This window comes from Aythya fuligula, chromosome 3 (genome assembly GCF_009819795.1).
Source record: "Aythya fuligula isolate bAytFul2 chromosome 3, bAytFul2.pri, whole genome shotgun sequence".
Lineage (NCBI taxonomy): Eukaryota > Metazoa > Chordata > Aves > Anseriformes > Anatidae > Aythya > Aythya fuligula.
The window spans coordinates 42,053,135-42,073,333 of NC_045561.1; the positions used below are offsets into that span (position 1 = coordinate 42,053,135).

Consider the following 20,199-nt stretch of genomic DNA (forward strand, 5'->3'; position numbering starts at 1 on the left):
CCAGCATCCAAGATGCGTTGTAGTGCCATTGATTAAGGGGCTGGGGGACACAGCGAAGCAATTGCAGCTGAGGCTTTCTGGGGTATCTCAGTGGTTAGCGGCAACTCGATTTCATGGGGTTAGTAGCAGGGCAGTCACAATTAAACCCCGTGCTTTGGAAGTTGCTCCCCTTCGTTATCTCAGCGCATGTTTGGCAAGCGCCACCGCGTTCCACGAGTTCTTGCCCCGCTCCTCCTTCTCCTCCTCGTCTTTCCCTTCCGTCATGCTCTAGTTTCAAAATTGCTTTTGCTCTTCTTTGGTTGTATACCCTGGATCAAACAAAGACCTGTAGAGGATGCAAAGTGACGTTCTGGGAGCTGTATTACCATTGTTATAAAAATATGGGGCCATCGCTACATGTTACCAAAGTTCGTAAATCACCTGGCTGTCTGCAGGAAATTTCCTGAAGTGTTTTCTCCTACTCAGAAACTATTAATCACCAGTGGTGCAAAATAATAGGTTCACGTTTTTAAAGAGCTGTTGCTCTTTTTCAGCAATGATGGAGAAACTTCCTTGTAAAATATGGTCCATGGCTGAAGGGTTCACTTCTGCCAACCCCAAAATCCGTGTTGGTTGCCTGCTGACTTGGACAGGAAATTTGTTTCTCGTATAGAAATCTGGAATCCAGCATTCTGCAGAACTGATTGTTGGTTCACTTGTTCCTTAGCTCCTGTGGTACTCAGCATTATTTTCACCCTTCTGGTAATGCTTGTGGCAGTGCTGCTGTTACTTCTGGTAGCTCTTTCTTCATCTTTTTGCTTCACTGTACATCTTTACAGCCATAATTTCCACTGCTGTTGCTTAAGATGATGGGGAGTTTGGGAGTTATTTCAAGATGTTTCCAGATTTATATTCTTAAATACAGCTTTAGTTTCTTTTCTTGGTTACAACTTAAAGTTGGGAAGAGGCTTTGAAAAATAAAACTTGTGCTTTGCAGATCTAGTGTTTAGGTTGCATAAATACATCTTACAGATCAGTTCTGGTGGGCTGACGTGATACCTCTATCTAGGCTATTACCGCTAGTCCCTGCAACCTTTCCCCAGCAAGTACAGGATATTGTAAAACCATAATTCTCACTTGGTTAACCAAAAAGTTTATTATCACTCGTAGGATTTTTGGGGACATACACGAAAACTTTTCTGCAGAAGCACACATCTTGAATGGATAGAGGTGTGTGTTCTGTCTTTAAATCCATCATTTATGGGTGCAACCTGGAACAATGTATTTCCCATTTTTTTTTAGTAAATGCGATGCTTTTAAGAAATGTAAAGTAAGAGTGGCTATGTGTTAACTCAGCCAGGTGTTAGCTTTTCTAACATTTTGTGTGGTAATACGGGGCAGAAAGGGAGAGAGGTTCTGGTTCTGGGTTCTTCTGAATGCCTTGAAAAAGGGGAAAAAAATCTCAGGGATAATTTGTTTTAGGGAGGCTTTTTGTTGTTCCTGTCAGGTTTGGGTTTTGTGCACCATAGCTTTACTTCTTACATTGTTACTCATGCAGAGTTTCAGTTCAGCTACTTTCTGAGTATTAGAGTGGAAAATGCAGTCTGAGCTTGAGGTAAGCACCCTGCTTCTGCCCACGGTGCTTGTGGAGATCCAGTCAGAGCAATGGTGATTGACAGGAACCTTGACAGAATCAGCAGGGGTTTTTTTAGCTGTTTACAGACAGATCTGTGGAGGAGTCTTCTTGCCTTTTAGGGAGGACAAATTACTCAGTTTGATGATGATATAAAATATTATTTTCATTATCATTATAGTGGGAAGGAGGAAAGTCATCTTTTTTTTTTTTTTTTTTTTCATGGATTTTTTTTTCCCTAGCAGTTTCATAGTGCTATCTATAAATGGACAAAGAACAAGCCAGATGGGTTCCTTCTAATCAATGGATAGTGGGCAATACAACACATTTTGTTTCTCCCAAGGCACGAGGGTGATGTGTTTTTTCACCACGCTGCTTGTTTGCTCTCTTGGGGCAGAAGTGGTTGTGGCGGCTGGGGAGGTGACTTTCAGGGGGACTGGGAAATCCTGTCCGAGCAGCACCAGTTCCTAAAGTAGGGATGCTATTGTTGCTGTGAACTTAAATTTACTGTAGAGTCAGCTGAATTGGCGTTTAAGGAAATGGTGGGGCTTTTGTATCACCCAGGCCAGGGCAGGCAATTCTCTCAAGTTTTTCTGGCTGCCTGGAGTCGGTGCTTGGTACATTCAGATCTTTCTCGTGCACATGGACACGTACTCGTAAAGCAAATAAATCACATTCCTGAGACAGTCTTGTCCGGGAGTTGCATTGTGCCTGCCTAACTTTCTCGTTGCAGCACACGCTTACGTGGACTTGGTGGTAGGGCAGCAAGCAAACGCCGTGAATGAACATGAGGCCTGGTGGGCCTGGTGTGGCTTCACGGCATTTGGCTCCATGTCCAAAACTGGCACTGAAAAACAAGTTGCATGTCTTGGTGTCTGTGGCCGGCGTGTTTCTACCTTTTGTTTTGATTTCTCATGGGGAAATCATCTCTCAGGTAGTCAGGGCTGGGTTTACTACCGCAGCGTGCTTCTTGAAGCTGAAATAATGACTTGTGTGTCAACATCAGAAGTCCTGCTCGTGGCCTTTGTGATCAGCCTTTAATTCTGTTTGGCCATGGCTATTTCTCAAGACTCTCTACCAGCACTAGTAGGAGTAGGTCTGTATGATGCCTGCTTGTGTTTGAGCTGCATATGCTGGGTCATCTGGTTAAAACCAAAAAAACCCTAAGTGTTGTTTATACCAGTTGTGAGAGAGGCCCTCTTACGCTGTGATGCAGGGACTGTAAAGAAGAGCTTGGGTAAAGACAGTTTGTGTGTGAAAGCCCATAAAAACCAGTATGGACAGAGTCAGCATTTCTTGGGTTTCAATTGTAGGTGGTTTGAGAGCATGCTACGGGCTGTTTGTTGTTATTTGGCTGTAAACCTCAGTAAGGCTTCTATTGAAGATTAATATGAATTAAAGCAGAACTTTGTCTATTAACATTTCACTGCATAGCTATTTTGTTTGTTTGTTTGCTTTTAATACATAATTTATAAGAATAAGCCAGAACTCTTAAAGGTAGAAGTGAATGCTTTAGTGTACTTTGTCAAGCTGGGATGCTGTGGGTGTTGCTGAATACTGTATGGCTCCTTGCAAGTGTCACTGAAAAATATTTTAAAAATAATTTTTCATCAACATATATAAAGAAATCTTTCATACAAGCCGAGTGCCTGTTCCATGGTTATTTTTCTCCTTAAAGTGGAAACAAATTGATAGTTTCAAGTAAGACATGAAGTCATCAGTGTGTCTGCTGGTGTCATGTGGTTAGATCAGAGAATCTGGTCTGCACAAAACTCTGCAAGAATATATTTTAAGTGATGTAGTTGAATGAGACAACCTCTTTCTATTTTAGTGCACTATCATAATTGGTTTTAGTGTTGTGTTATTTTTAGTTCGTAAAGATGCTGCTTTCCTGCACTTTTTCTGAATGGTTAGCGATGAATTAAGTTGACTGGAGTCATGCAAGAGCAGAACGTTCTGCCTCTTCTTGGAAAAAAAAAGTGGTTTCAAAAGTTTCTTTCTTTTTTTTTTTGGATGGTATTATTCTTTTCAAAGCAATTATGATGTTAAATTAAAAGCAGACTCTTAACATTTGTGTTGATTGACTTCTCTGTCAAATTTTTACATAGCGCCAAAACACTGACTCACTAGTCTGCTTCTCTTGGAGAGAATGGGGAGTTATCCATGGAGGCCAGCCAACTGAAGAAACACATTTTACATTTTTCACCAGCTGTTTGAATCTGAAGTCTGTTGGTCAACTTATTTAACCATATTGTAAAGAGATTTGGGCTACTACCATTCAGAGTATGCTTTAAACACCTTTCTCAGCTGCAAAGTAGAGTGTTGTGTTCGAGCCTAGGATGTTAAAGAGAACATTCTGCCCTTGGTGACAGCAATTTCCGTCTACCTTCTTTGGGAAGCTTCAATTAGTTTTTCTTTGTCTGTTCTAGGTTGTTGAATTTTATGTTTGTAATAGACCAGTATTAAAACTCAGAATGTGTATGTTGAACATCAAGGAAACTACTAGTGTTTTGAAGCACATCAGTAAATAACAACTCAGATGTATTACTTTTTTTTAAGGGGATATGGGCATTTTAAGCTTGAAGACATTGTTTATGTTCAGAGTTGCATTAGATAAACATTTTTATTTTATTTTTTTAAAATCCTGTTTAAGTCAATGCACAATTATTAGTAGACTTTCTTAATTAGATTTGAACCCAGTTTTATTTTTCCAATAAGGAGTTAGATTAAGCTAATGGAAGCCAGATCTTAATCAAATTGAAGGACTGCAGGGGTATTTGCATTCATTTCACTGATTTGGTTTTAAAGCAACGCCTTTTGGTTAAACTGGCATAACTTTGAGAAAAGGCAACTCTTACCTAACTTGGCTAGCAGCCTGGAAAATGCCAGCGTGTTAACTATTAAGGAAGATACCATCTGTATTTTTTCCCCTGAAGCTTGTAAGCTGGCTTGGTGATCTCTTCTCTTTGCATTTGGAGATCTGAGACTAGTAACTTTACGAGCTCAGGTGTGCGAGAGCAGAGAGAACCTTGTTAATGTTTAAATGCTGTTATCTCAGTGAAGGAGTAGACTAGTTGGCGGCTGTAAAACATTACAATGCTTGTCTGGGAGGTAGGAAGCGTATTTTAGGTCTTCCTGTTATTTCTGTCTATAACGTGGGTTTCAGTCGCTTATCGGTTCGCCTTTGGAGATACGTTTCTCTGATTGCCCTGCTTTCCTCAGGGCTCCGTCCAAGTGCTCTCTGTCCAAGCTTCCAAGCACCTTCAAGATCTCCCCCAGGTTAATGGCCCCTGCTTGATTGTTTTAAGGGAGCTTCTCTTTTCTAGGTATGCTTTTTTATTATTATTCATTTTAGATTTATTTGTTAAAATGTGAGCTCGTCCCATGTTCACACTCGACTCCTGAATAACAGACATCAGCAGCATCAGTTCTTCCTGTGCCGTTTGGAATAAATGCCGAGTTATACAAATTTGTATGGAAATTTATTCATCAGTTTAAGAGCCCATGAAAGTTTCTTAGAGCCTGTATACAGGCATGAATGAAAGGGATGATATTTGGAAATGAGCTTTGTGTGATTTGAATTGAATGGTGAAGGGGGGGTACCACTGACCTTCATGAAGCTACCCCAAAGGATGCCTGAGCCTGTTTGCTGAGCAGCATCTTGGTTACACTGAAGGCGTTTGGTGTAAATTCAGAATAGATGGGGGGTTGAACATGGCCGGTTAAGCAGCATGAACATTTCTAGGATGGGTGAAGTGGATATTTTTGAGTTAACCTGAGGAGAAACTGAGAAGTCTGCGGCTGAAGAGACACACTGCTAACCGGACAAAGCTTTCTCTGAGCTGAGAAATCATATGATTCCTCATGTGTCTTTGTAATATGACTAGAAAGCGAGAAAGAAGTGAAGTGGTAAAATCATTTAGCTGCTGTGCCAAAGTTACTTACAAGCATGCTTCTGTCAGAGCAGTTAGAAAGCTTGCAGTGGGCGTTGCACCGAAAGAGGCCTGGGGAAGGGTGAGACAGGTCAGCTTGCCATTACTTTCTGGACTGCCTGGAAGTTCATGGAAAATACAAACCTCCCACATAGCTGTGTGCCTGACTCTATTTATAGAGCAAGAAGCTATTTCAGCTCTTGTTTTCCCTCTCTCCCCACCTATCTGAGTTTGTTTTTCAACTTTGTTCTCCGTTCGGTTTGCCTTCGGTGTGCCAGCTGGAGGGCTGGCAGCTTTTCCAAGCCTGCTTTCCTGATAAAACTGCTGCCGCCGCCGCCTTCTGCAGCCACCCGAGAGCCATCCCTGTGGCCTGGGGTGACCCCTGCTTCTCATCCTTACCCTCAGCTGGTTTTTCCTAGAAGAGCAGCTTGCTCTGCGCTTGCCAGAGTAGGATCCAGATAGCTGGTGGTTTAGGCAGTGAGGGCCTCAGAGCTGCTGCAGTGGGCGAGTCTCCTATTTTTGTTAGTTCCTAACTCAAACTTAGAGATTCCCATTCTCACTTGTGGATACGTGAACCACCATTATTTAATTTTTAAGCCCGTAACAAGTAAGGTTGCTTTCTTCTTTCAGGTTCTTCGGCTGACAGTGATTGAAAGGTGTAGATCTTTACTGAGGGAATCTTTGCCAATGTTGGTATTTCTCTCTGGCTTTTCTAGTTTCGCAGTTCTGACTTCTGTAAACGCCTGGTGCCCCGGCCTTGCTTGCCAGGAGTACTTGCTATACATGGAGTATATCAGCATAAAGTCTTACTCGGATGAAAGTCAGTATTGAAATACTCGGATTAGCTGTGACCCAAAGAGTTTATTTTACCACTTTTGACTTCCTCTGTTTTGGGCAGAACTGGTAGGAGTTTCTCTCCAGTTGATATTGTCTTTGTTGAAAGCTTCCGTCTCTGATTGTGAAGAACCTGCAGTAGAAGACACATGAATGCAAGCCAATTTGTACCACATTAGCATGCTAAAACAGTAATCTTGACTGTGCTCACACCAGGTAGTACCAATGCAGTCTTTTTTCTTTCAGTCAGTTGTTATTTTGTACACCTTGTGAAAAATCTCAGACTGACGAGTGCTCAAACTGAAACGTCTTTCTTTGGGACTGCTGTTTGTCCAGGATGAACACGTACTTGAACTAGAGATGCATTAGATCGACCACAAAGAGACAAGTCAGATGTTTTATTCTTTACTTTGGTTCTTCATTCCAGTGGTGGTTTTTTTTTTTGTTTTTTTTTTTTTTCTTCGAATAATCTGTCAAATTACCCACGCCAAGGATTTCCAGTGAAGTCTTTGTGAGAGCGTCTGATAAATTTTGCTAGGAAGTCATCGGTCTTACATTTAGACATCTTGTTTTGCTCACTGGGATTTGCAGTTCCTCCAGCAAACAGCAAAAGTGACATCTCCTTGACTGATGCAGCTTTCTTTAATCTGAGCTAAACAATAAAGTTATTTTATATTAATAAATTAATGTGACATAACACACATCCTCTCTCCATTTTATTGTGGGTTATTTTGTTGTTGTTGTTGTTTGTTTGTTTTCCTGGAAGAATTTTATGTCGTCATGTAAATGGTATTTTCCTCCCTTTCCTAAGAATTTGATACTGTTCCTTAATAGAAGGAAGGAATAGCAAGTATCTAAACTTGTCAGTGTCCAGCTGTGAGAGGGGTGGGAGAGGAGAGAGAAAAAGCTTCATTTTGTTTACCTGCAGCTCTTCCTTCTTTATTTTATGGGTTAGGCTCTCATTCTTCTCTGTGAAGGTGGTTGAGACTGCTTCCCCTTGAACTCAGCTTCACATTTCTTTCATTTTTTCATCACAGCTCTGCTGAATTGATGTGCTGTGCCTGCCAGGTCAGGTGTCTTAGCTGATGCCTCTTCATGTAGTGAACAAAAACTGTATGGAGTGTGGGTTATTCCCTCTGTTACCTTCATTTAATCCCTAATTACAATAAGGGTTGACACAGTAAGGATGAAGATGCTTTGCAAAAAAAAAAATCTGTGGTTTCAATTAATTCTGCTAGTAACAGCAACTTAGTGTTGCTTGTTTGGGGTAAAAACCTAAAGTTAATTTTCCAGAGCTGAACAGTTGGAAGCAGAACGTGTGTGTGAATGAGCGATCAGCAGCTGCTTAAGTGTGTGATTAATTTCGTTTGACAGACCCGAGTTGTGCTGATTGCAGAGCAGCTAGGGCGCTTTCATACTTTTTCAATTACTCATGAATTCCAGAGGGTATCTTAGGACAGCGCTCATGTGCTAGGCATGAGTGCTCGGGCAGAGGGAATGCTGCTGCTGGATTAAAGAAGGTTAACACTGGAAGTGTTTTGCAGAGGGTGAACAAATCCAGTGTGTGACTTAAACACATTCTGTGCAGAAGTTAGGATTGCTGAACGATTAAAAGCTGCAACGCCTGAGAAGCACAAAAGGGGAGACCTTGTCAATTATAAAACTGGAAGTAATGTCTTATGTTAAATTTGCTAATTATTTTTATGAGAGAACGGATGAGACAGGTAGCTTTGTTTCGGAGAGCTAACAACTCTATTGCTCGTAGTCTGAAATGTTAAGGAATTTTGGACATTCTGGTCTCAGATGCCTGTTTCTTTTGGCTGCCATTAATAAAGTCTTTTTTAAAAAAGGCCACAAAACCAAAATTTTCTCCCTGCCCGACATACATATTTGCACGCTTATGTGTATTGTAAAATGGTTTTAAAAAAATATGTCATTATTTACATGGGTAACTTTTCTGTGCTTTCCCACAGAGCAGAATCGTGACTAATCTTGCAGTCCGTGACAGTTTGACACAAGCTCAGTTTGCATCGTTCCCCAAAGCAGTGTGTTTCTCATGTCCTGCAAATTGTTAAGCTTGTAGCTTCTTTTATCACAGTTCAACTGGGGAAAGGCAGTTGCCGCGCTAGCTGGAGAACGCCGTGTATATTGTGCTGCACTGCCTGATGTGCAAATGTGTTTGCTTTCCAGTTTCTGGCTAAAGGCTGAGTCATTGTTACTGTTATAACAAACACATATAGTTAACTTATCGCGGCAACACTGCTTCTCCGCTCTTGCAGTTAACGATAGCAGAAGTTTCAGGCTCCAAAGTCAAAAACAAATGGTCTTTTTTTTTTTTTTTTTTTTTTTTTTCCTTCCAGTGACTGTATTTTAGACTCAAATGGCACGAAACGTTTCTAACACCGACCTTTGTGGCTGATCTTGATGTTAAGCTGACAGCAGCTGACATTGCCCCCAAACTTTCTGACAAGAGCTGCTAGTCCTCTGCCTTCAGCAGGTTTGAGGTTAAAGGATCCTCTTTTGCTTTCCTGGGCAGAGCTCAGCTTTGGGGGATGCAGGTGGGGACTTCCCTTAAGTGAAGAAAACAGTGCCTTGCTTGGAAAGGAGATGAGAAAAACAGAATGCAAATTTATGCTCAACTAGCTGCAAAATTAACTTTCTTGAGAAACAGAAGGCAGGCAATTGTGCCCTTTGGAAAAAATATGGTGTTGAGTAGGGTGACCTGGGAACAGTGCTTCCTGAGCTTGTAACTGTAGGGTCTTTTAACGCACGGACAGATATTGATGTCGCTTACATGCCTGGAGATGTTTTCATATCTGAGTCTAACTCGTGATGTCAGTGAAAGCTGAAGTTGCTGTGGCTGCTTGGCCTCAATCTTTTCCTTGTTCTGAAGGAGGTTAAGCAGCAGCTTCACATGGGTGCTGAGGAGCAGCGAATGTCAGGGTTTTGTTTTCATGATACTTCACAGCAGAACTTTTAAATTTACGTTTTCACGTTATTAGGAATGCTGGTACAGGCTTGGATCCAGCAAAGCTCAGGATCTGTGTTCTGCACTGCATTCGTGCCATGGGAGCCCGGCACAAGCTCTGCGGTACATGGGCCTTTCTTCAAGAGGTTTGGCTTACAGTGGAAACCAAATATCTTCCTCTTCCAGGCCAGCTTCGCTTTTGTTTTCTTCCCTTTTTCTCCCTAAGAAAGGAAATTACAGAACCCTTATTACATTATTTGGTATCTTTAACTCACTGTTTTGATTTTTGTGGGTTTATCTTCCTGCAAAACTGATAAGTAGTAGATTTGCCAAATATTAGGTCACATTATTTGATCTATGTAATATGTTTACATAATGGGAGACCTGTAATGATGACTGCGCTATGATTACAGTAAAGGGGCTTGGAAGCTGAAATGCCTAATCTCAAAATTACAAGTATATTTCGATTTTATGCTTTTGAGTAATTTTTGTGCAAGGCCCAATCAGGGTAGTTATTTCCATTTCATGTGAATAGTTTGGCCTATTTTTTTTACTGTTATTTATAGCCACTATGCTGTTCTTTAGAAAAAACAGGTTCTCATAGATCCTAGAAGGATTTAGTAAAAAAAATTGCTTCTTGCCTTACTAGAGTATATCTGGAAATAAAAGATTATAGAGGTTTACTGCTATAGCAAAATACATTCTACTTCCGTATCATATACAGATATTTTCCTGATTAAAACACAAGTACTTTAAACTATTTCTCAGCTTGCTCAAAGAAGTTTCTTGCAAGTATTAGAAACTGTGGAAAGCTTCACTTATTATAATTTTTAAAAGGGGAAAAAAAAAGTAATATTATCAGTATAAAGAAGCAAAAAATGCACTGAAACATTTTATTTGAGATTATTTTAATCTGGTGTGTTATATTTTCACAGTTAACATTCTAATGGGAAAATTATTTTTGATATTTTATGTAAGAGTGGTGTGGCTGAATTTTGAACATCTGGGGGTCTGACTTTAAATTCTAAGTTAACCAGGCCAAATTTGTACTGTAATGATTGTGCTAAAACTTACTTTTGGCAGCAGACATTCGTTGAGGTTTGTAGTGTATTGGATTGTTGGTAGAAACCCAATTTTTTTTTTTTTTTTTTTTTTTTTTGCGTTTCTCTGAAATTCATGTTATGACTTTTTGCAGAAGTTGCATTGTCTCTGTAGACATTTGGGTATTGTGGCAGTGAAATAACATGAATAATAATACATGAAATAACTTGGCTTGGAAAAGTTTGTTCTGATCTCTTTCAAAAGCCTGAAATGATTACTTTTTCCAGGAAATTTATAAAGATGTGCAGATGTGCTGTTCACAACTGGCCATGCTCGTGAAGTGGCAGCTAATCATGCGAATCAGACCATGAGTGAGCAAGATGGCCAGTTTGTTGCACACGCACATCTGCGTGTCTGAGTCCTAACGAACTAAACCAGGGTCTTTTAATTGGCTTGGATAACTGCGGCATAGGAAGCTAAATATGCTACTGTACTGAAAATGGTTTGATGTTCTAAGGTTATTGGATATTACTGTTCAGTGTCTATTTTCAGTTTCTCACTTGACTGTAAAATATGTTTTTGTTGTACATGTAGACTTGTTCCAACAAAGGTTCAAAGACCTCCTATGTACAGGACAAAAGGCAAGCCAAAGATCGCACTTGGAGTGATTGAGTAAGAAGGGCTAATTGTGTTGTCTAACAAGTCTCCTACAATAAAGTTTGGCACCAGTTTTTGAGGAGGAACTCTACACTGGAAATGAAGAAAAAAAAAAAAAAGGATAGCTGTGAACTTGAGTCTGGAGAACTAGTACCTCTACCACAAGAAGTGTGTGCTACTAAATTATAAACAAGACGTTTTTCTTCTCCTATATCTCAGTCAAGGGAGGGAAGTCTGAGCAGCATGGAGGCAGCCTCACCTTCAGTACCTTAACAGTGTTCCTCACAATGTGTTTCACGCCTTTGTTGTAGACATCTGCTCATGTTCAAAAGCTATTCTTAACTACAAAGAGAACTTCATTAGAAATAGCGGTAAAATATTTTTAATCTAAATTTTGTGTTGCTTATGTATGGATTATGTAGGAGCCAATGCAGATAAATTATAGACTTTTCCACCAACACAGGAAAAGTAATTATCACTTTTGCTTCCTTGACTCTAGGCTATGGTGGCTTGTTATCCAGGCAATGGAACAGGATATGTGCGCCATGTTGATAACCCAAACGGAGATGGAAGATGTGTTACATGTATATATTATCTTAATAAAGACTGGGATGCCAAGGTATGCAACTTCTTTCTATACTTTTTTACATCTACTTGCTAATGCATCTTTGCTGTAGGTTATTGTTCACGTCCTTCCCAACATCTGTGCTTAGTTCTGCTCGTACATTATGGTATTTGTGGATGTCCTTTGCCTTGTTGATTGAGCAGATATTGAGGCACTCTATAGATGAGGCATTTTTTTTCAAGGTATCAGTATAATCCAAATCAGCATAAGTCTTAATATTATTATGGGTGCGAGGTGTAGAATAGATGAGCATTTATAACAGTTAAGAGTGGCCTAAGAATTTACTGCCATCGGTTTAAAACTCTCCATAGATGTGATGACTAACTTTTTAATAAGGATTATCCTTGCAATCCAGTGGTTTAGATAGATTTGAAGAAGGGATATAATTAACTGGGTGTGTTGATAGCATGAGAGTGTAATGCACAGATACCTTTGTTTATTCTGTGACTCCCGTGCAGTCAGCTGTACAGAAGTTTATTCTCATTGTATATGGAGAAAAAAAGATAAAACAAGTGATACTTCTGTCATAATACTTAAGAAACAGAAAGTGGAAGAGCACTTGAGCAGTCAGTTTTTGTGTGAATCAGGGGCACCAAATATAGGTAAGTTGCAGCTAGGAGGTTTTCTTTTTTTTCCTTATGGGTACAATCGATTTCTTACAAGAGTTGGATGAGACAACGAGACCACGTCCATGCTCACGCAAAACTTGCTGATCAGAAAGCTGAGTGAGAAATGGGTGCACTTGAATCTTTCTGACTGCTCTTTGAAATGTTAAATTTCATCCTTCAATTAGGAAATAAATTATTAACCTTCTTTGCTATGACAGCATCTTGACGTGTACTTCCCCTGTACACTTCACAAGTGTACTGGCTGGACAGAACAGCTTAACATGCATGGATTACAATTTCTCTCCTGGAACAATTGGATGCATTTCAAACTCTAGAATTAAAACAGACTGCATTTTCCCAATAACTTTAAAAATTTACTAGCTGGGTATTTAATTTATGATCAAAGGTATGTGATTTCCTGCAAAACCTCGTTTTCATTTAACGACATCAGTACCGTCAGTAAGAAGAAGTTAATGCGACTTAAAAACAACCTGATCTCATGATACTTTCTAGGTGTGTATAGGTAGCTCCAACTGTTTTTCAAAGCCTGTAAGTGATCTAAATTGGAGTAATACAGGTCTCAGCTTTAAATTGTAGTTCCTTAGTCTTTCCTCATCTTAGTTATAGAAATACGACATGAAACTATTGCTTCTGCTGCTGTTAAATGAATTGATCCCATTAATGGGAACAGGTGATACTCGGATGTGAAATACATTTCTGTACTGTATGGCCATATTTTTAGCCACCTCCATCATATCATTCAGTTTTGTTCGTTTATTTTTTGCAAGTAGGTGATACAACTAAAATCCAACCAATCTAACACCATGCCTTTTATTTAAACATGAATGGAGGTTTAATATTTGCAAACATTTTGAAATTACTTGCTGAAAGATATGTAAAACTTGCTACATGAAGTGCATTTACAGAAGAGCCACAGAATCATTATTTCTGTAGCATGTATAAAGATAAAGGCTTTTAGTTCAGCTCAATGCATCTGAAGTATTTTTAAATATGATATTCAGTACTTTGAAAATACTATTTCATTATATTTAACGCACTGGTTTTAAATACTTAACTTGTAGGTAAGTGGAGGCATCCTCCGGATATTTCCAGAAGGTAAAGCCCAATTTGCAGATATTGAACCCAAATTTGATAGACTGCTATTCTTCTGGTCTGATCGCCGCAACCCTCATGAAGTACAGCCAGCATTTGCTACAAGGTAGGACTCACGGACTCAGATACATTGCATGATGCTTCTTTTATCAAAAGGTGAGGGATTCCTAACAAGAAATGAATTAAACTGTGAATTATGAACCTGATCCTAGGTCTTTCCATCCCAAATTCCAGTTACACTATGGCAAAGGGTTTGGTTTGGTTTGGTTTTCCTGATGGTTGGATAGGCTTCAGCTGTGCTGCTGAGTTGGTACCAATGTCTGATCGCTTATTTTGGAGAGAATATTCTCTCAGCCAGGATGGGTAGGGTGAGGTACATGAATCCTCAGAAATTCCTGAGAGTGTACTTCACAGAGCTGGAAGGCACCATTCACAGCCTTAAGCAGGCCCCAACCACAGCCAAAAGGTATTGATTGCGTTGTTGCTGTGTAATGGCTTTATACTGTGGTCCCTTCCCATTGTCGTTAGCACAGTTCTGTGTTTTGTAAAGATTGACCAGGTGCTTCAGTTTTATGCTTGTTTTCATTGGGAGGAAGGGAGTTGTTAGCCAATAGTTAGGTTCACTCTCCCTTTTCTTTGCTCTACAGGTGACTTAGTTTGGGAACTGGGAGAGGGCTGCGGGGTGGTAATGACCATTGATAAACAAAACTCTTTCTTTGGAGTATTGCAAGAATTCGTTCCAGTCTGAGTCACAGATGGAACCTGAAACCTCTTTTGTCCCTGTTTTGGGGAGAGGATGATGCTAAATGTGAATGCATTCACTGCCTGACATTTTAAGTAATGCTACCAGATAGTGTTAATAGGTAAATCATTGGAGTCGTTAATCCAAACTTCCTGTTGCACATGTTGCAACACGTTTTGATGCTCAGAGCACTGAACATTAACTGGGGCTGTTAGATAACACAAGTACCTTTGCAAGAAGTAATTTGAAACTGCAGTCAGCACTCAGAGCCTTTTCCCAAGGCTGCCCCACTCTCCCTTCCCCCTTGCATGCTCTGGGCAGAGTCAGAGGGTGAAATGCCATTTACTAAAGCTCCTTAAAGTCTTTTCTCAATAGCTGGCATTTCATATTTAAATCCTCTGTGGACCATGGAAAACCAGAGGAGCTGTGTAAGATGGGGGTAGTTAATTTTCCCTTATGGCAAATGTCCAGAAAAGCTTTGTGTGACTCACTGATGGACTTGACAAAGTAAAGTAAAAGCTGAGGTAAAGCAAAAGTTGCGTAAAGTCGAAGAGATGTGGTCATAAGGCAGAGACTGTATTACAGTTCCTGAGCAAGAACCATAATGACAACTCACTGGGGAGAGAAACAAACAAACAAACAAACAAACAAACAAAAAAACACTGTATACTTAAAGCATCAGTGTCACCTTTTCAATGACTGGTCAGACAATGCCTACGAGTAGGAAAAAAAATAAAAATTGCTTGCTTTATGAAAGCTTTCATCTGTTGTATCTGTTGAACTGCAGAAATCTTGTCTCATTTAGTCTGAATTGTATGTCAAGTGCTTCACAGTAGTATGTCTGCTTTCCTTCCTAGTTCAGGAGTTCTTTTTTCATCCCCTTCCTTAGGTACGCAATAACAGTGTGGTATTTTGATGCAGATGAAAGAGCACGAGCTAAAGTAAAATATCTAACAGGTAATCTCTCATTAATATCTCCTCTTCTTTTTTCTTTTTTTTTTTCTTTTTTCTTTTTTTCCTGGAATAATAGCACTCCAACCTCATCTCCCTTATGCAAAAAAAGCAGGAGGAAAAAGCAAGACTTAACTCATATAGGCTTTACAGGGGAGGTGATCCAGTGGTTAAGCTGCTAGCCCGTGACTTGGGAAATCCAGGTCAACTCCTTGTTCTGCACACACTTCCTGTGGGACCTGAGGCTGCTCAGGCTTTTCTTACGGGGGATACAGCTTCTCCTTACTCGTGTCTCTCTAGTAGGTGTGGAACACAACAAATACACCAGAGATTGTGAGGCATTGCAGAACTGACAGCCATGTAAATACTTGTGGTAGGATACAGTGATCTGACAAGTGAGTGCAACTGAACTTGACTAGAATCTCTGCACTGGAAAAACAAAAGCCTAAAATTAAAGTCTGGAATCAAAGAATGGAGTGACTTCCTCTATTTCCAATTCCACATATCTAGCATCTGTTTTCCTTTTCTGGCTTCTCCCTCAAGAGGAAGTTGATCTAATTTTCCTGTTCAAATTAGCATTATAAGTAGAAATGGTCTGGGACTTCTGTCATACTTGTAAATGCATCATGATTTTGCATTTGCTGCGATAGTTTAAAAATAAACCACAATCAGGTGTACTGCAGGTGCACATGCACACATGGCCAGTTTCTCGACAGTTTCATCAAATGTTCTGAAAATGATGATTTTGGACACTTTAGGCCAGTCGCTTCCAAATCGGATTCCTGTTCATGGCTTTTCGGTGCCTGAAGCACTTTGTTAGTGAGTCCCTGGCCCCTAGGCCTGCATGTGTTTGGGGTGGCAGTGGCACTTTGCAGGCCAGGGGGAATGCCGGGTGACGCCTACCTGGCCCCACAGGAAGTGTGTCGGCGTTTGTAAGTCAGGCTTCGCGTCACCCGCGTGTGACCCTGCAGCTTTTTGAGCCAGCTGGAGCACGGCCGGAGCTGTTTTGGTCGTCTCCACGTAGCTTCAGCTGCTACTGTTGGAGAAATACAGAGAAATGGCTCGGGTGAGCTGGTATCTGCTGCTCCCCTCCCTCTCTAGTGTCCCCCTGCACTGCAGGCACTTCAGGAAGGAAGGAAGAAATAGAAGTTTTGGTACTGGTTTGCTCTGTAACTGATACCTGTTATCATATTTTTGTGGTTCCAGTATCATTGGCAATTAAAATTGTGTTCTTTACTCTGTGTCCGTAGCAAGAGTTGTACAAGAATCTTTTTATTTTCTACTGATAGGAAAGGATAAAGTTATAAAATAAAAAATTGAAAGCTATTCATTTTCTGGCTTAGTGTCAGTCTTACCAAGGCCATGCATAGTACATATGAATTTTTCATGGATATGGAACATTGTCTGTTAATGTTTTGATAGCTGAACTTTTTGTGTGTACCTGAAGTTATTAAGGAAAAAATGGACAGAAGAGGTGTATTTTTTCTTTAGCAGCAAGTCAAATGCTACTTTGCCATTTAAAAATCCCTCAGAGTTTCTTTAAAAGGATAAATACCCAGAAACTCTGGATGTGGTGATCCAGAATAATCGACCAAATCCTCAGATTCTCACATGGCTGTTCTTAAAGTTCACCTTTGTAATGGTTGAGATAGTGAATTCCTAACTGCACATAAGATGTGACGTATCCAGCTTTCTATTTGAGCAACCAAATAAATGCCTATTTTCAGAGGTGATGAGTAATCACAGGCCAATGAGCATACAGAGCATATGTACAAAAATTTGTATCTGGATAGATCATGTGTGCTAGATAAACCTTGAAGATAATTTTGTAGAACTAATCTGGAAAGTGGTGTAGCAATTCTGTAGACTGTACTTTGATAAATGCTGAAAAATAATGCTGATTTCTTTTTCATGTTTCTGCAGGTGAAAAAGGTGTGAGGGTTGAACTTAATAAACCTTCTGACTCGGTTGGGAAAGACGTTTTATAAGCCTTTGATTTAGCAACTCCCCTTGCTATTCTCCCTGATATATCTTGATGCTATCTATTAACTTTTGAATGTGAATAACAAGATAAAGGAAAATCAACAACAAACCAACATTTTAATAAAGAAGCAAACAGTGTTTCAATGTTGCATCAAATAGAAGATTTTTTGACTGCTGAAGCATTGTACTATGTGATTGTGACTCCAGGCCTGTGACTGCTTATGTGAAGAAGATAAGCAATCAGTATGAAACAGCATATGCATCTGGACATAAACAAGTGCCCTACATAGAATTTGTTCATCCTTATATTTTGCCAGACCTGTCATCCAGCTGAATCCAATTCATCTCTCCCTTTTTTTATATGGTAAAAGTTTGAATTTTGGGTAATTTTTGTATGACCAGGTACAGTTTATCAAAATTGAGTCTTAAAGAAAAAAAAAAGAAAAAAAAAGAAAAACAGGGAAAAAAAGAAAAAAAAAATACAGTATTCTCCAAAATAACATGAATCTATTTTTGTAAAACTGTTCATACTGTTCTCCTCTGCCATGAAAGACCTAATTTAATATAAGGGTTGCCAGTAACTGATAATCACTTTAATTTTCTTTACACCTTAAGTCAGAAAAGGAGCACTTTAATTACCAGCTAAAAACCTGATTGTTTTATATCATATCTCACACTAATCTTAACTTTTAAAAATTGCTGCTGTATTGTTTTTTGACTATGTCCTCTTGAACATTATTAACAGAAGCAAATCAGTATCTTGCTATTAGTAACATTCAGTTTGTGGTTTTGTATGTTGATTCCACAGAGGGGAAGTTTCAGTCTCTGTTTTTTTTGGTTTTGTTTTGTTGTTGTTGGGTTGGGGTTTTTGGGTTTTGTTTTGTTTTTAAGTGACTGGCACTAAGTGAACTTGACACTATCGGTTGCTGTCATTGGCTATGGGGACCTGGTAAATACCATCAAGTTACAAGAACATACAAGGGCTTTCCTAGGCTATTAGAGGTACCCAGAACCTCCTTATGTACTTGACAGAAAACTTTGAGCTTTCTCCCCTTTCTAAAGAATGCTTGCCATCCCCTTTTCCTTTGTATATAAGTTAATAGAATATCTAAAATTTGCTTTTTAAAAAATTTCCTTTCCAAATGTTGGTGTCCCGTGCAGTCTTTAAGTTGACACCTTGATCTATTATATAGTATCAAGGAAATGGTTGGCACACTGAAGCTGAAGTGCATCACTGTAGGCTCCTTGTGCAATACACCTGTAGATTTTCACTGTGCTGAAGGATTTCCCCTAAAAGGCGCTGGCCTTTGATCAATACTGAGATATATATTTAGTAAGAAAACCTTTACTTTCTTTTACATTGTTTTCATTCTTTTGAAGGAGAAGGGGACATCACAGAATAAAAATGACGTGAGAAACTTTGATACTCTTAATTTTAAGAAATAGATGTTTTGGACACTGTTTTTTTTTCTTCTTTTTCCTGAGCTTTAAAAGCTTCAGAAAACAAAAGCAAACCTATAAAAGACAGCATTCATATTTACAGGAGTTTGGGGGTTCATCAACTTACCCACTGCAGTTTTCTATCTGTCCCTTATTTCCTTACTTAGCCAAAACAATGTGAGTGTACAGAAATATTTCTGTATATATTACAACTTGTGACAATTTTAGCATCTGTATAGTTTGTATTCAATTAGAGACCTTTTCTATGGAAAGCTCAGTAATTTTTTATTAAAAAGATTACTATTGTTCATGTAAAACATGAAAAAGCTAATTGTTTAATAACAAACTGACAGAAAGGGGAAAAATTCAGTAATGGTATATCATTTAGGAGAACCAACAGAAATCCCAGTTTTGTTTTGATTTTGCTTTTCCTTTTCTTTAATAAGTTCTTGCCCTTTACAGTACTCTTCCTCTTTCCTCATTTCTTCCCAGAGAGAGAGAAAAAAAAAAAAAGAAAAAACTAAAAAAAAAATACAGGATTCCTTTACTGTAAGTGCCTCTGCCAACCTGGCCAAGGAGTGCAAATCTTCGTTACTGTCTTGTCTGCCGTGCATTTAGGCTATCAATGAGACAAGCAAAAAAGCCACCTCTTCTACTTCATCTTCTTTGATACTACTTCAATGGAGGTTTGGTTGGTTTTGATTTAGAAATGTACAGCATAAGCCTTTAAACTCTTTTCAGTCCCTCTGTAATTCAAACTTTTGCAGTTACACAACGTATCAAATTCTAATCACACTGTAGGTTTGTGCTTGCCAGACAGGTTTAAAAAGTGCTTAACTTTTCACTCCATGTAAGTCATTGCAATAGGGTCAACAAATCAGGTCAGCCATTTCTTCAGTGTCCTTTAGGAACTGTTCATTTCATGTCGGTTGAATATTCAGTCTTGAGCATCACCAAGCAGGTCCTTGTTTTAAAAATATTTTTTAAACTGTCTTATGATCTGTATGTGTCTAGTCCTGGTTAAAGATAAAGCTTCATAATGCTATTTTTATTCATGATATTAGCCAGCTGTAAAATATGAGACCTTTATCTATAGCAGGCAAAGAAATTCAGGATTCATTTACAGGTTGCCTATAAAGTTGTGTAATTTGAAAAGCAGTGTTCATTATGAAAGAGCTCTCAAGTTGCTTGTAAAGCTAATCTAATTAAAAAAAAAGATGATGTATAAAGGTTCTTGAAAACAATGTGGTTATTTGTGATCTATGTGACTTTTAAAAACTGCTCCGTAGTAACTAATTTATAACTGCCCCTGAGAAAGGGGGCAGGTGGATTTTTGTGCTTTACATCAGAGCTGGTTTTACTCTAGAGGAGGGTCTGTTTCTTTTTTGAACTGTCCTAATTATGTGGGTGTGGCGATCATTTTTCATGTGATGGACTTTCTCCATCAAAAACAGCATCAGGTTTTGACCGGCTGGAGTAATGACCTACAGAGAGGCAGTTCTTGGTTTTCACCACTTTCTGATGTGTGCAAGAGGTACAAATTGAAAGTCCCCTTCAGATAGGCTTTAGTAAGGTTTAATGGGAGCTCTTCAATTTTAAATGGCTCCTAGTGAATAGTGAGCCCTCTGAGGATGGCCGGAGAGCAGTAGTGTGCAGAAGACAGCCCATACAGGATGCCACACCACTTCCCTGT

General features: G+C 39.3%; 1 protein-coding gene across 1 annotated transcript in view; it reads left to right on the forward strand.

Moving 5' to 3' along the window:
- Positions 1 to 19,735, forward strand: part of EGLN1 (egl-9 family hypoxia inducible factor 1) — a 33,773-nt gene extending 14,038 nt beyond the window's left edge. The window contains exons 2-5 of the mRNA XM_032184708.1: positions 11,544 to 11,663; positions 13,360 to 13,496; positions 15,022 to 15,089; positions 17,007 to 19,735. Of these exons, the coding sequence (XP_032040599.1) occupies positions 11,544 to 11,663; positions 13,360 to 13,496; positions 15,022 to 15,089; positions 17,007 to 17,071 (390 nt within the window). The 3' untranslated portion in view covers positions 17,072 to 19,735. The remainder of the gene's footprint in view (positions 1 to 11,543; positions 11,664 to 13,359; positions 13,497 to 15,021; positions 15,090 to 17,006) is intronic.
- The last annotated feature ends 464 nt before the right edge of the window (positions 19,736 to 20,199 follow it).